Raw genomic sequence first — 17,017 nt, 5'->3', positions numbered from 1 at the left:
TCATATCTAATTTGGAAACAAATGGTCCACATGCTGTGAAGATGTTTACAGGAATATATGGTAAGCAAAATTTAAAAAGCAAATCACACTATTGTAAAAGTTAACTATGGGTCTTAGTTTTCAGGTGTAATTAATAGGCCAGGTGTAGTGGCTCACGCCCATAGTCTTGCACTTGAGAGTTGAGGCAGTAGAGTTGTGCATTTGAGACTAGGCTAGCCTACGAATTTGTTAGTCGTCCACAGAGCAAGACATTATTTCAAAAACAAATAATGAAAAGATAAAGTAACTGATAAAAATGAGGCTAACTTGATAGACCAAATTTAATAAAAATTGAATCAGCAAAACCAAATATTTCAATGTAATTTTATTTAAACACATTCCATTTATTATAAAATATTTATTAAACATCAACTTTTAATAGTAAACTGCACAGCAGGGAGCTTACTCAATAAGCAATTTGGATATGAGGAGTTAGCAACTTTTTCTGGTAAAGGGTCAAGTAACAAACATTTCAGCTTTGTGGGGCACTATAGCCCCCGTCACAATTACTCAGTTCCCCCATGTCACCAGGACAGCCAGGATACAATTCATACCCCTGAGAAGCTAGGTAACAAGGGGAGCCCTGAGAGAGACATGCACGGATGCCCCTGGGAAGGAGAAATAGATAAGATCTCCAAAGTAAACTGAAGTGTATGGGGAGGGGGTGAAGAGGAGGTAACAGAAGAACATGAGAGAACAGGAAGGTTGAATTGGGGGAGGGATAGAGAGGGAGAGCAATGAAAGAGCTATCTTGATAGAGGGAGCCATGGGGTTAGGGAGAAATCTGGTGCTAGGGAAACTCCTAGGGGGGATGACCCCAGTTAAGACTCCTGGCAATAGTGGAGAGGGTGCCTGAACTGCCCATTTCCTGTAATTAGATTGGTGATCACCCCAATAGTCATCACAGAACCTTCATCCAGTACCTGATGGTAGAGGATGCAGAGATCCACTGGGCTGAGCTCCAAAAGTCTATTTAAAGAGAGGAAGGAGGGATTATACTAGCAAAAGGGGTCAAGATCATGATGGGAAAACCCATAGAGAGAGTTGACCCGAGCTAGGGAAAGCTCGCTGACTCTGGAATGAGAGCTGGGAAACCTAACTAGGACCGAACTAGGCCTTCTGAATGTGGGTGACAGTTCTGTTGCTTAGGCAATCTGTGGGTCCACTAGCAGTGGGACCAGGATTTATCCCTAGTGCATGAACTGGCTTTTTGGAGTCCATTCCTTATGGAAGGCTACCTTGCTCAGCCTTGATACAGGGGGAGGGGCTTGGTCCTGTCTCAACTTGATATTGCAGACTCTGTTGATTCCCCAGAAGTCTCACCATTTCTGAGGAGTGGATAGGGAGAGAAAAGTGAGTGGAAGAAGGAGGAGGGGAGGCCGAGGGAACTGTGGTTAGTAGGTAAAATGAAAACAAAAACTTTTAAATAAAAAATTTAAATATGCAGTCTTATATAATTTTTTTTAATTTAAGTATGCAGATTCTTACCTCCTGATTAAATTCACGGCCCATCTCATTTAGAAGTGAAGAAAAGAAACTGGCATTTTGTAGTAACACTCGACCCATAACAGCAAGATAGACGGACATCACTACTGGATACCTCTGCACAATTAAAATACCAGGCATATAAAATCGTGTTAAGAAATGGGTATAACTGAAAAAAAAAAATCAATAATACAGAACAAACAGGATAAAAAATAACATTCTCCTTCAGGGATATAAACTGACATTCTCCTTTGTGTTGCTCTATGCAGCATCAACTATCAATATTTCGTGACTTCTTAAAAAATTTTCTAAATAATTATAGACTATATGTGTGTTATATACTTATAATGTATAATTTATTTATGAATATTTATATCACTACTACTTATTGTTACACAGATTATTTAGGAGCTGAAATTAGGGACTGGACAGATGATTCACTGGGTAAATTGCTGTACAAGCATAAAGATGAGAGCTCGTTCACAAGCCACACACGCGCACACACACACACACACGCATGCACACTCATCCTACACTAAAACAGACACAAAAATCTATACTTTTTATACAAGAAAACAAATGGCAAATTTTGTAACTATCCTCAAATTTTAACCAATTAAATATGATCCAGTAATAAACCTTTTCTTTCACAATTATCAATGAGAAAAAGATAGTTTTTCCTATGCAAAAGAAGAATAATTAAAGCTACAACCTGGAGTACAATGTTATCCCCAGAAGCTTAAAGGAATCTTACCTCGCCTTCAATAACACCTCTGAAAACATAGGGCAGAATTGGTTGAAACATCTGTGGGCCTAATACTGGATTCACTTTAAAGGTATTTTCCAAAACCTAAAACCAGAAAGACACATGGTAATATTCAACAGTACAATTCGTTGTTTCATACCAAAAACAGATTAGTAAAAGTCAATAAGTTAAGTAACAGAAGAAACTTGAAAGCACATTCATGAGATATGCAATTTTCTGACACTAGAAAAACTTCCACAAAATAATCTATTAAAAATTATAATTTGATATAAAATAAACAGGTTTTAGGTACAGCAATACACTTTGCAATCACATTTAATCATACTCTCGTAACACAGACACATGTAGTTTAAGAAGTTCTGACCACTGCATTATAAACACGCATCCTTAAAATGTCCCACAAACAAATGCAGCAAAAGACATCTCAATCACTCTTCTGTAGTGGTGTTGAGTTTTGTTATATTTAGCTCTGATTGGTTTGTTTTTGTTTCTCTGGCTCTTTGAGACAGGATCTTGCTATGTAGGCCAAGACACCTTCAAATTATTGATTGTGCCTCTGCCTCTTGAATATTAGAATTACAGATGTGTCTCTTCACACCCAACCAAAAAAAAAAAGTTTTTTTTTAGTGGAAAAACTGGTTATGATACCATTACTGCTAAAAATGAATCTACCTTTAGATTTACCAATAAGTTATCAGGAATAATGCATATATATTTTACTTTAGTGACTCATCAAGCTCAGGAAAAGCTAAATACTAAGGGGCTAAGACATGCCCAGAGGCATATCATACACCACTTCTTCACTTCTGCCATCTAAAAAGCACAGCAAAAGAGCAGAACCATACACCTTTGGAAAGGAGAAAGGCAAAGCTAAACATAAGATGAAAGACAATAAAGACTAAAAAGGAAAAAGAAAAGAATACTGGAGGAAAGTCCACTGAAAACTCCACGTGTCCAAAGAAAAATGAATATATAGAGAATATTATGTGAGACTGAGTCTAGAACTAAAGGGACACATTATATATTTATCCCACATATAAAAAAAATAACTCAGGCTCAGTAAAGTTTCAGAACACAGAATACGAGAAAGGCCACAACTCTATTAAAGAAGGGGCTGAGCGGAGTCGTCAATGAGCCCTGGAAGACAGATTTTCAAGGACAGTAAAGTAACCAACAGCTGTTGTATCTAAAACATACAAAGCTGAAGCATCTGTCACAGGTTAACCAAAATCTTTATTAAAAAGGGATCTTTGCTAATCCTTTAGTAAAGGGTTGGGAAAAGGTTTTCCAATCAAACAGACCTAAGAAACAAGCAAGTGTGGCTATATTAATATCTACCAAAATTTATTTCAAACTAAAATCAATCAGAAGAGATGGAGAAGGATACTTTATACTCATAACAGGAACAATTCATCAGGATGAAGTCTCAATCCTGAATATCTATGCCCCTAATATAAAAACACCCACATATGTAAAAGAAACATTACCAGAATTCAAATCACACATCAAACCCCACACGCTAATAGTAGGAGATTTCAACACTCTTCTCTCACCAATGGACAGGTCAACCAGACAGAAACTTAACAGAGAACTAAGAGAAATAACAGATGTAATGAATCAAATGAACTTAACAGGCATCTATAGAACATTCCACCCAAACAGGAAAGAATATACCTTCTTCTCAGCATCTCATGGAACCTTCTCGAAAATTGATCACACACATACACGGTAACAAAGCAAGAATCCACAGATACAAAAAAAAAAAAAAAAAACTGTAGTAACCACCTATGTCTTATCAGATCACCATTGAATAAAATTAGAATTTAACAACAATTCCACTCCCAGAAAGTCTACAAACTCATGGAAACTGAACAGTCAACTACTGAACCACCCCTGGGTCAAGGAAGAAATAAAGAAATTAAAGATTTCCTTGAATTCAACAAAAATAAAGACGACACAACATATTCAAACCTATGGGACACTATGAAAGCAGTGCTAAGAGGAAAGTACATAGCACTAAGTGCCCACATAAAGAAAACAGAGAAAGCTCACATTAGAGACTTAACAGCACACCTGAAAGCTCTAGAAAAAAAAGTAGACTCACCCAGGAGGAGTAGAAGACGGGAAATAATCAAACTGAGGGCTGAAATCAACAAAATAGAAACACATAAAACAATCCAAAGAATCAATGAAACCAAAGAGCTGGTTCTTTGAAAAAAAAAAAAAATCAACAAGATTGACAAACCCCTATCCAAACTAATCAAAAGGCAGAGAAAGAACACTCAAATTAACAAGATCAGAAATGAAAAGGGGGATATAACAACAGACACTGAGGAAATTCAGAGAATCATTAGGTCTTACTACAAAAGCCTGTATGCCACAAAATTGAAAAATGTAAAAGAAATGGACATTTTTTTAGATAAGTACCAAATACCAAAATTAAATCAAGACCAGGTGAACAATTTAAATAGACCTATAAGTCGCGAGGAAATAGAAGCTGTCATCAAAAACCTCCCAACCCAAAAAAGCCCAGGACCAGATTTTAATGCAGAAATCTATGAGAACTTCCAAGAAGAGCTAATACCTATATTCCTTAATGTGTTTCACATAATAGAAACAGAAGAATCATTGCCAAACTCTTTTTAAGAAGCTACAATTACCCTGATACCAAAATCACACAAAGACTCAACCGAGAAAGAGAATTACAGACCAAACTCACTCATGAACATCGATGAAAAATTCTCAATAAAATACTAGCAAACCGAATCCAAGAACACATCAAAAAAAAAATCATCCATTATGATCAAGTAGGCTTCATCGCAGAGATGCAGGGCTGGTTCAACATACGAAAATCTGTCAATGTAATCCATTATATAAATAAACTGAAAGAAAAAACCAATATGATCATTTCATTAGATGTCGAAAAAGCATTTGACAAAATTAAAAACCCCTTTCTGATAAAGGTCTTGGAGAGATTAGGGATACAAGGATCATACCTAAATATAATAAAAGCAATATACAGCAAGCCGAGAGCTAACATCAAATTAAATGGAGAGAAACTCAAAGCCATTCTACTAAAATCAGGAACAAGACAAGGCTGTCCACACTCTCCATATCTCTTCAATATAGTGCTTGAAGTTCTAACAATAGGAATAAGACAAAATAAGGAGATCAAGGGATTTCAATTGAAAAGGAAGAAGTCAAACTTTCGTTATTTGCAGATGATATTATAATGTACATAAGTGGCCCCAAAAACTCTACCAGTGAACTCCTACAGCTGTTAAATACCTTCAGTGATGTGGCAAGATACAAGATCAACTCAAAAAAATCAGTAGCCCTCCTATACACAAAGGATAAGAAGAAGAGAGGGAAATCAGAGAAGCATCACCTTTCACAATAGCCACAAATAGCATAAAGTATCTTGGGGTAACACTAACCAAAGAAGTAAAAGATCTATTTGACAAAAACTTTAAGTCTTTGAAGAATGAAATTGAAGAGGATACCAGAAAATGGATGGATCTCCCATGCTCTTGGATTAGTAGGATCAACATAGTAAAAATGGCAGTTCTAACAAAGGCAATCTATAGATTCAATGCAATCCCCATCAAAATCCCATCAGAATTCTTCACAGACCTTGAGAGAACAATAATCAACTTTATATGGAAAAACAAGAAAACCCAGGATAGACAAAACAATCCTATACAATAGGGAACTTCCAGAGGCATTACCATCCCTGATTTCAAACTCTATTACAGAGCTACAGTAATGAAAACAGCTTGGTATTGGCATAAAAACAGACATTGACCAATGGAATCGAATTGAAGACCCGGATATTAATCCACAAACCTATGAACACCTGATTTTTGACAAAGGAGCTAAAATATACAATGGAAGAAAGAATGCATCTTCAACAAATGGTGCTGGCATAACTGGATGTCAACCTGTAGAAAAATGAAAATAGATCCATATCTATCACCATGCACAAAATTCAATTCCAAATGGATTAAAAACCTCAATATAAATCTGACCACACTAAACCTGATAGAAGAGAAAGTGGGAAGTAGCCTGCACAGGAGACCACTTCCTACATATAACCCCAGTAGCACAGACAATAAGAGCAACAATGAATAAATGGACCTCCTGAAACTGAGAAGCTTCTGTAAAGCAAAGGGCACTGTCATTAAGACAAAAAGGCAACCTACTGAATAAGAGAAGATCTTCACAAACCCCACATCAGACAAAGATCTGATCTCCAAAATATATAAAGAACTCAAGAAACTAGACATTAAAATTCTAAATAACCCAATTAAAAAAATGGGGTACTGAACTGAACAGAGAATTCTCAACTGAAGACGTTCAAATGGTCAAAAGATACTTAAGGGCATGCGAAACTTCCTTAGTGATCAGGGAAATGCAAATCAAAACAACTTTGAGATACCCTCCTATACCTGTCAGAATAGCTAAAATCAAAACCACCAATGAAAACCTATGCTGGAGAGGATGTGGAGTAAGGGGAACACTCATCCATTGTTGGTGGGAATGCAAACTTGTGCAACCACTTTGGAAAATAGTGTGGCGGTTTCTCGGGAAATAGGGAGTCAATCTATCTCAGAATCCAGCAACACCACTCTTGGGAATAAACCCAAGAGATGCCCAATCATACTACAAAAGCATTTGTTCAACGATGTTCATAGCAGCATTGCTTGTAATAGCCAGAACCTGGAAACAACCTAGATGCCCCTCAATGGAAGAATGGATAAAGAAAGTGTGGAATATATACACATTAGAGTACTACTCAGCGGTAAAAAACAATGACTTCTTGAATTTTGCATGCAAATGGATGGAAATAGTAAACACTATCCTGAGTGAGATAACCCAGACCCAAAATACCCATGAATATGGTATGTACTCACTCATTAGTAGATTCTAGCCATAAACAATGGACATTGAGCCTATAGTTTGTGATCCTAGAGAAGCTAAATAAGAAGGTGAACCCCCCCCAAAAAAAAACCATATATTTATCCTCCTGGATCTTGGAAGTAGATAAGATTGCCAGCAAAAGTTGGGAGCACGGTGGTATGGGTGGGGAGGGAGGAAGGGGAGATGGGGAGAGAGAAGAGAGGAGGAGAGGACTGGGGAGAGCTTGGGGGAGTAGGATGGTTGAGATGGAGGAAGGGCGGATATGGGAACAGGGAAGAAGGTATCTTCATTAAGGGAACCATTTTAGGGTTGGCAAGAGGCCTAGCTATAGAGGGGATCCCAGGTGCCCACGGGGATTCCCCCAGCTAGGTCCTTGGGAAGTAGAGGAGAGGGTGCCTGAACTGGCCTTGTCCCATAGTCAGACTGACGACTTTCTTGAATATCACCACAGAACCTTCGTTTGGCGACAGATGGGAGATAGAACAGAGACCCACATGGGAGCACTGGACTGAGCTCCCAAGATCCAGTTGAAGAGCAGAAGGAAGTCAGGACCACGAGTGGTTGATCCACCCACTGAGACAGTGTGCCTGGTCTAATGGAAGCTCACCAACGTCAGCTGGAATGGAACTGAATGAGCATGTGATCAAACCGGACTCTCTTAATGTGGCTGATAATGGGGGCTGACTGAGAAGCCAATGATAATGGCACTGGGATTTGTCTCTACTGCATGGTCTGGCTTTTTGGGATCCTAGTCTATTTGGATGCTCACCTTCCTAAGCCTGAATGGCGGGGGTGGGGGGGATGGGGGGGGACACGGACTTGGACTTCCCACAGGGCAGGGTACCCCTGCCTCCTCTTAGGACTGGGGGAAGGGGGGAGGGTGAGTGGGGGAGCAGGAGGGAAATGGGAGGAAGAGAGGAAGTGGAAATTTTGAATGGTATTATTTATAAAGCAATAAAAACAAAGAGTGACCTGAGCAGTTCATGGTGGATATTAATGCCATAAAAGCTCTTTCCAAACAACAATAAAATAACTCATGAGGGAATAGTTCAAAAGTATTGTTTGCAAATATGAAGAAATAAATAAACTAATCAGCTACAAGCAACACCAGTGGTTATCCCTATATAAGCCTAAATTAGAAGAAATGTCTGGCAAGGGTGTGGCTAAGGCCTTTCTTATTTTATATTTTTTTATTTTATTTTTTTAAAAGCCATCTTTTTTCATTTTACATACCAATCCCAATTTCCACTCCCTCCTCCAGTTCCCTCCACTACCCCCCATTGACTCCTCATAGAGGGTAAGGCACATTGCTTTGAGGAAGGACCAAGGCCCTCCCTCCCTCCAAAAAGAATGGGTTCCAAAAAGCCAGTACAAGCAGTAGGAATAAATTCTGGTCCCACTGCCAGTGGCCCCACAGTTTGCCCCATGGCTAAGGCTTTTTAAAGGAGCCTTGTCCGTCTAGCTGACTAAATAAAATCCTGTAATACGCATATTAAAGTTAACTTAAAGAACTCACAGGAATCACTGCATCTTTGTTTTTGGAAAATAAACAGAATGGGAAATCTCATAGTTTTAACAATTATCCCTGTGTGTGTTTAGATAATTATGATGCATCCATAAAAACATTCACATATATTAAATACAATCTAACACTATCATTTATACATTGTCTTCATATAAATTATAGCCAATATTGAACAAAGAAGCAATAAATACTTCAGGGAAAAGTCTTTGAAGTCAAGAGGCTCAGAAGCAAAGGTAGAGAAGTAACGGTCCTGAAGTGTTTTGCAGAGGGCTGGCTATGCTGGTGCACACCTTTAATCCCAGCACTTGATACAGAGACAGGCAGCTTTCTGTGAGTTCAATGTCAGTCTGCTCTGCACTGCCAGTTTTAGGCCAGCTAGGACTCACAGTGAGACCCTGTTGCAAAAATAAACAACAAATACTATGTAGAAAGAATATCTGTCTAACTCTGAGGTAGTCACAAGAAAGGTTTAAAAGGAGAACTGGTAACATAAAAAGAAGTTGATCAAAATACACAATTCTTACATTTTTCCCAGCCCTGTGTTTGAACAGAACTGTGGTACCAAGAATAACATGACATTGTGTTCTGTTTTGACATGTTGAATTTGAGATACACATGGGAAATCACACAGAACAATTCTATATTTCTTGTAATGAAAATTATAGATCTTAATAATCTTGTTTCTACCACATGTATCTACATATATGGATAGAGTCTCAAATTTTTAAATTTTAAAATAATAGCAGTATTATTAAAAGCAGTGCCATTACAAAATGTCAATTTGATAGTTCTTTTTCTTCTGGCTTTTATATTATATCCACTACACTTACTATATATCAAGTTACTTGATATATTCTTAGGTGATTGCCACAATATTATAATAAATACGTACACTTTCTCTTAAAAGTTTTTACTAACTTTTAAACTTTGATTTATTATTTTTACTGTGTTTTCACAATACTGGAGATTAGCCCTTTTATTACATTAAATCATGTAAAACATCTACACTGCTCTAAACGCTAGCTTCCAACTATTCTTACTTCTGCTTGATAACTACTTTTATTAATTTGGTTCACTACTTCATTTCACCCTTTAAACAGAAAAAAAATTCTGGACTATTTATGACTTATATTCTCAAAAAAATAAAGTCACTGTAGAGCTATGAAGGTTTTCTTCATTTGAGACTGGCAAAGTATTTCACCACATGGTTGAACATGCCTTCAATCATCTGACTGTGTTTTTAGTCAGCATTGTGCCAACACAAATAGAACTTGCTACACTTCAGTTTTTAATCTACTTATTTTCATCATATACCTTCAAGAGATTGCTTTTAAACCGAAAATGCAGGTTTTTAAGTTCTTCCTAAGAAAACAGTCTTGATCTAGCCCCACATTTAACAAACAAATTACTAAGAATGTGGCTCTTAACATTCATAAGAATGTCTATATCGTGACTCGAATACCTGCTAGCTGTCTGACTTTGGACAAACCATTTATTTAACTCTGTTCTTTATTTTTTGTCTGCAAAAATGGAAAAAACAACAGCACTATCGTCATATTTACATGAAGAATAAATGTACTCTACCTGCTATGTGCTTAGAGATATGTAGGGCATCATAAGTGGTACTGTCATCTATTATTACAGAACTAGACATTCAAAATAGTTAATTCATCATAAGCCTTATCACAATGAAGTACATGAAGTTTGTTTAATAATGTATATGGGTATGGATATGAAAAACAAGATATCCAAGTTCAAAATGATACACTTGTACAAACACATCTCAAACTAGTGCTAAAAATTTCAATCCGATTATTTTTAGAATACTACTGTACCCACATAAATAATCTGTACTGAGTTAAAGAGTAAAGTCTACCTTTGCTCTAAATAACTGACTCCTAATACTGGTCCTTCTGTCCAATTTTCTTAAAATTGTAATTTTCTGCTTCAAAGAACAAAGAAGCTACTTGCAAACATTATCAGAAATTAATCTAATGGTGACATTTAGCTAAAAACATATTAAGACTGTTATATAGCATGCTATATAAAGAAAGAGAATCTATCCAGATATGGTGGCACACACCTTTAAGTCCTGCACTTGAGAAGCAGAGGTAAGAGGATCTCGGGGAGTTCATGGCCAGATTGGCTTATATACCAAACTCCAGGACAGCCAAGTATACATAAAGAGACCCTTTAAAACAGAAAAGGGAAGAGAACACTCCAGACTACAAATGCAGGTATAAAATAAACAAACCATTTTACATCAAAAGCTCAAGAGATTTATTTGTGCTAAGTAGCATATTCTTAGTACTTAACATTCATTTATTAAATCAATTCATTTCTGTGACTTCAAAACAAAGGTTCAACTATAGCCATGTATTTTTTTAATAGTATTAATCACATGTTATCAAGTCCTCAATATATAACTGAAGTATTTACAATGTATTAGGATTGTTTTAATCTATACTTTGTATAAAATGTTATAAAATTTTACCATATTTAGATAACTATCTGCATTGATTCATTCAACCAAAAAAGTACAAAAGAAGTAGATAGATGACATTACTTTTTCCATTCTCAAGTACAATGAAAAATAAATAGATTTGTTACTAAAATTATGAAGCAAGTATTTAGTATTTATGTTTGGAGTTCTTTATAACAAATATTTTTAAAGATTGTGTTATTCTGAAAAGCAATAATCAATTAATCTTGATACACAATTGTCAATAATATATGTTTTTGCTATATTACTAGCCTTCCCTTAAAAGGCAAATTCACTTAGTAGATTGCTTTTTAATTTTTGCTTTTTGGTTCATCTATTATTTAGTTACTTATTGTGTGTGTACACACATGCAACAACACATATGTGGAAGTGAGAGGACAATTCTGGAGAGTGGGTTCTCTTCCTCCACCATGTGGGTCCTCAGGATCCAATTTAGGTCATCAGGTTTGGTAGCAAAGGGCTATTACCTTGATCAGCCATTTCAACCAGGCCCTCAAAGGCTTATTTTCAATAAATACTTATTTAGAAGAAATCATGTAGAAAGAACATTTGGTTTGGTTTATTTTTCTACAGCCAGAGATCTAACACTAAATAAAATTAGTCTACAAGTATACTTGACTGCTTTTTTTCCCCACTGATGTGGGAGTGTCATATATCAATCTGTTGATTTCATTGGTTAATTAAATAAAGAAACTGCTTGCCCTGATAGGTTAAAACATAGGTGGGAGGAGTAAACAGGAGGAAGAGGAAGTGAGGTAAGACTCCTCAGAGAGACGCGATAGCTCTGCTCTTTGAGGCACACGCGATGCCAACCCAGGATGGACGTAGGCTAGAATCTTCCCGGTAAGCGCACCTAGCGGTGCTACACAGATGATTAGAAATGGGCTAGATTAATATGTGAGAATTAGCCTAGAAGAGGCTAGATAGAAATGGGCCAAGCAGTGTTTAAAAGAATACAGTGTCCGTGTAATTATTTCCGGTAAAGCTAGCCATGTGGAAGCCAGGGCTGCCGGAACGCAGCCCTGCCGCTCCTTCAACATCCCACAAAGACTAACTACAGAATGAGACAGCTTTGTAACTAAATAAAAACAGCTAACATTTTTATTAGCTTATTACATGCTAGGCACCATTTTAAGTCTCTCTCTCTCTCTCTCTCTCTCTCTCTCTCTCTCTCTCTCTCTCGCTCGCTCGCTGTCCTCGTTTTATAGGCAGAAAGCATGAAGACAGTAACTTTGGTGAGGTACTGAGGCCAATATTCTCATCTAGTACCGGTCGTGCTCTCATCCTCTTATTTTATAAGAGTTCAATCATAAGCAAACAATAAGAAAACAGTATTCTTAGAACTCCCTGGAATCTTTCTTACTGAAATTTTACAATGCTCATAAAAAAATAATTCATAAGTCAGCTTTCAACAGTTACTTTACTACTAATATTGCAAAAAAGCTTTACTTAGAAAATAATAACAAAAACAAACAAAAATCCTTTCAATTCAGTTATGATCTGGAAAGTACTTAAATGTGAGAGAGAAGCTTTTTCTTCTTAAGCACTTAGAATATACTGAGTATAATTAACACAGTTTTAATTTAAGTACTATATAACTACAGGCTGCTAAAATTCATTTCATGGGCTTGCAAAATGGCTTGGCAAGTAAAGGTGTTTTCAGACATGGTCAAATGTCCTGGATCCACATGGGAGAAGACACACACCAACTCAAGCAAGTTGTCCTCTGACAAGCCTATCCCCAACACACATACACCTATGTACATATCTACAAAAGGAAAAAAAAAAAACAACAACAAAAGAACCAAGCCCAGAGTATAGTAAAGAGCCTTCTAAGTAGCAGATCAGGTGAGAAGCTAAGACACAGGCAAAGTGAACTACCAGTGTGATTGATACAAAGCCTCTAAATCTTTAATGTAAAAAAGCATCAATATGCTGCCTTTAAAATCAGAGAAAATAAAGCACATATTTGATATACAATGTCTTTCTGTATACTGTGACTATGTGTTTCTCTTATTGGTTGATGAGTAAAGCTGTTTTAGCCAGTGGCCAGGCAGAATATATCTAGGCGGGAAATCAAAACAAAGATAGGGAGAGAAGTCAGAGTCTGGAGGACACCATGTAGCTGCCAGGGAAGCAAGATGCCAGGGAATCATTGGTAAGCCACAATCACATGGTGATACACAGATTACTAGAAACGGGTTATTTATAAGAGAGAGCTAGCCAGTAAGAACCCTGACCCATTGGCCAAACAATTGTAACTGTTATTAAGCCTCAGAGGGCTTACTTCATAAGTGGCTGTGGGGCCCTGGTGTGCAGAGAGAAACTGGTCCAGTGGGACCGGCAGGACAGAGAAAAATATCCATCTACACATAGGGATTCTGACCTGTGGGTAATACAGAAACTTACAGACAAACGGAGGTATCTAGTAGATGAAATACTTTAAAGTACATAGATAGTATCAGGATACCATGACAATTTTCTCTAATTGTGATAACTCACAACCAATATCAATAATGAACACTTGAGATAGCAACTAAACAGTTCACAGACAAAAGCATTTGCTGTCAACTGCTTTCAGAAAATTTATCTAATTCCTGACCCACAGGGTAAATGACTGAATATATCAACAATAATACCAAATATACCAAATTTAAGTCAAACCAATCACATGCACACACACACACACATACACAAATACCTAGAATTTATATGTATGTAGTCACCAAAGAAAAGATAATACACTCAAAGTGATAAATGGTTTTGTTATATTTGTAGCATCTATGTATTAGTTAATAGGAAATAAACATTTTTATAATGAGCTCACTGGTAGAAAATCTACCTTGAAGATCTAAGACAATGCTGTGGTATTTACACCATAAATGTAATTGTTCAGAGAGTAGAATTTAGCTAGGTGTAGTGGCACACACCTTTAATCCTAGCTAGCACCCAGAAGGCAGAGGCAGGTGGATCTCTGAATTTAAAGTCAGCCTGATCTACGTAGTGAATTCCAGGACAGCCAAAACTACCTAGTGAAACCCTATTTAAAATCTAATAGGAAGGAAGGAAGGAAGGAAGGAAGGAAGGAAGGAAGGAAGGAAGGAAGGAAGGAAGGAAGGAAGGAGGAAGAAAAAGGAAAAAGACAGTAAGACTTTGTTTAACCAGAATTTAATTCTCTTATTTGACAGAAAACACAGTTAAGAAATTATAACTTTCTTGGGAGGCAGAGGTAGGTGGATCTCTGTAAGTTCAAGGCTAGCCTGGTCTACAAGAGCTAGTTCCAGGACAGGCACCAAAGCTACAGAGAAACCTTGTCTAAAAAAGGAAGGAAAGAAGGGAGGGAGGGAGGGAGGGACGGAGGGAGGGACGGAGGGAGGGACGGAGGGACGGAGGGAGGGAGGAAAAGAAAAGAAAAGAAAAGAAAAGAAAAGAAAAGAAATGAAAAGAAATGAAATGAAATGAAATTAGAGCTTGGGGCTGGAACAGTGGCTCAGAGGTTAAGAGCACTGACTACTCTTCCAGAGGTCCTGAGTTCGATTCCCAGCAACCACATGGTGGCTCACAACCATTGATAATGAGATCTGGTGCCCTCTACTGGTCTATAATACATAAGTAGGCAGAATACTGTATACATAAAAAAATAAATAAATAAATAGAAATTAGAACTTTAACAGCTATATCTTTCAAACTACATATATAAAGTATTGATACATATCATGATATATTTTAATATAGTTTTCTTATATTATAGGTTTCTTATGTTTACATAAGTTATTAAATTCATGTTATAGCATTTCCTTGATAAAGATAGTTTTAAAAAGGTAATACATATAATTTACAAGCTATTTGTTCCTAGTTAGAGATAATCCCAATAAATTTGACACTCTAACTTCAAGGCTAACTAAAGTTAAAGCTATCTAAAGATAACAGTGAAGGCTGGAGAGATGGCTCAGCGATTAAGAGCATTGTGTGCTCTTCCAAAGGACCCGAGTTCGATTCCCAGCAACCACATGGTGGCTCACAACCATCTGTAATGAGGTCTGGTATCCTCTTCTAGCCTGCAGGCATATATGTAAACAGAATATTGTATCCATAATAAATAAATATTAAAAAAAAAGATAACAGTGAATGCAGACTAACAAACTGAAAGGCCTGTCCTCAACAGAAGAGTGGTGATTACCCCTGCTTATCATATGGATCTAGGAGGCAAGCTGTCGTGGACTGAGGTGTAGCTCACTAACCTATGTGTGAGGATACAGGTTCAATACCTAAAGCATTATCAAAATGGCAATTAAAAAGCTAAGATGCATCACACGTTGCCAGGTTTAGGACAAATTGTCAAAAACAGCTTTCAATCCATTGTTATTCAATGAAAATTTAGTATGGACATTATTCCAAAGAGATGAAATTAGAAATTAAAACTTCATTTTAACAAAATCTCCAGGTGATTGGTGCACACATTCAAATTTGATGCCTTTGGTACAAAGAATTGAGGCACTGAATACTTTCTAGAAGTGCATGAGTTCCTCTGCTTTCCAAACACTCACACTCAGTTCAGCCCTACCAACAACACACAGCAATCAACTGAAGATGGCAGTACCTTGAGCACTTGGACTTGACCTTCTGTAGTGATCTCTGGCAGCAGCTCACAAAAGGACTGGCACAGACCTACTGCATACGTCTAAAATCCAAGCAAAGGTCAGTATGTGTGTAAGAACACAGCTGAAGTATAAATGAAAGGCTTTTTAGCCTTTTATTCTACTAGGGAATTTATGCTAACGGTCTAAGCAAACAATTTCAATTAACACCCCTCTTAGGAAGAATGAAGAAAGATTATAGCTAATAACTTTACTGATGCATTGATTTATGAGTATGTGTTTACATATATAGTACAATTTCTGTGTTCAATAACAGTGCAACTCTCTGCAGTGGAGAATACTTGTAAGGAAATAAAATTTTTACCCCCTAAAGTAACAAACAAAATCTGAACTATAGAGATATGAGCGGCGGGCTGCTTCCCGCCACCCGGCTAGCTTTACCCGAAATAATAACATGCAAATTGTATTCTTTTAAACACTGCTTGGCCCATTATATCTAGCCTCTTCTAGGCTAACTCTCATATCTTGATTAACCCATTTTTAATAATGTGTGTAGCACCACGAGGTGGAGGCTTACCAGAAAGGATCTTAACCTGCGTCCATCTTGGAGAGGAGAGCTATAGCATCTGCCTCACTGCCTTCTTCTTCCCAGCATTCTGTTCTGTCTACTCCGCCTATCTAAGTTCTGCCCTATCCGGCCAAGCAGTTTTCTTTATTAATTAACCAATGAAAGCAACAGATAGAAGATCCACCTACATCACTGAACTTTGAAAAGGCACCTTCTGATACCACACAAAACCAAAAATAATATATATAATTATTAATAATGCAAAAGCTATTCCAACATACCTGTAAAAATTCTGTTGATGATAAAAAGATATAGCCATTGATGATCTTAAAGCAGGTTCTGAGATTCTCTGAACTTAGTTCTGCCAAAACAATAATTATTTTTTAAAAGCACAAATTAACTAGCTGTTCAAAATATAAGTGAAGTGATGATGATTCATTTTAGTTCAAACAAGTTGCTATAGCAACATGAAGCACTTGAGTTTGTTTTTAAGCATGATTACTAATTTGATTCTGACTTTCTATGGTTCCTGTGGCAGCAAGCATGCAGCTTACCGTTCGCAAGGCAGCTGGACGGAAGCTCTAGGACAGAAGATCAGACAGGATTGACAATG

At 37.0% G+C, this 17,017-nt stretch overlaps 1 protein-coding gene across 2 annotated transcripts in view; it reads right to left on the bottom strand.

Annotated features, from left to right (window-relative positions):
• The window catches only part of Ipo11 (importin 11), a 152,536-nt gene that overhangs the window by 55,809 nt on the left and 79,710 nt on the right, over positions 1–17,017 (bottom strand). For both annotated transcript variants that reach the window (XM_050160382.1, XM_050160383.1), the window contains 4 exons: positions 16,686–16,765; positions 15,839–15,919; positions 2,279–2,374; positions 1,528–1,641 (listed from right to left, as the gene is read on the bottom strand). In XM_050160382.1, the coding sequence (XP_050016339.1) occupies positions 1,528–1,641; positions 2,279–2,374; positions 15,839–15,919; positions 16,686–16,765 (371 nt within the window). The remainder of the gene's footprint in view (positions 1–1,527; positions 1,642–2,278; positions 2,375–15,838; positions 15,920–16,685; positions 16,766–17,017) is intronic.

This window comes from Alexandromys fortis, unplaced genomic scaffold, assembly GCF_014885135.2.
Source record: "Alexandromys fortis isolate MF-2015 unplaced genomic scaffold, M_Fortis_MF-2015_v1.1 scaffold_76, whole genome shotgun sequence".
NCBI classification, from domain to species: Eukaryota; Metazoa; Chordata; class Mammalia; order Rodentia; family Cricetidae; genus Alexandromys; species Alexandromys fortis.
This window is presented reverse-complemented; position numbering and strand designations above follow the sequence as displayed.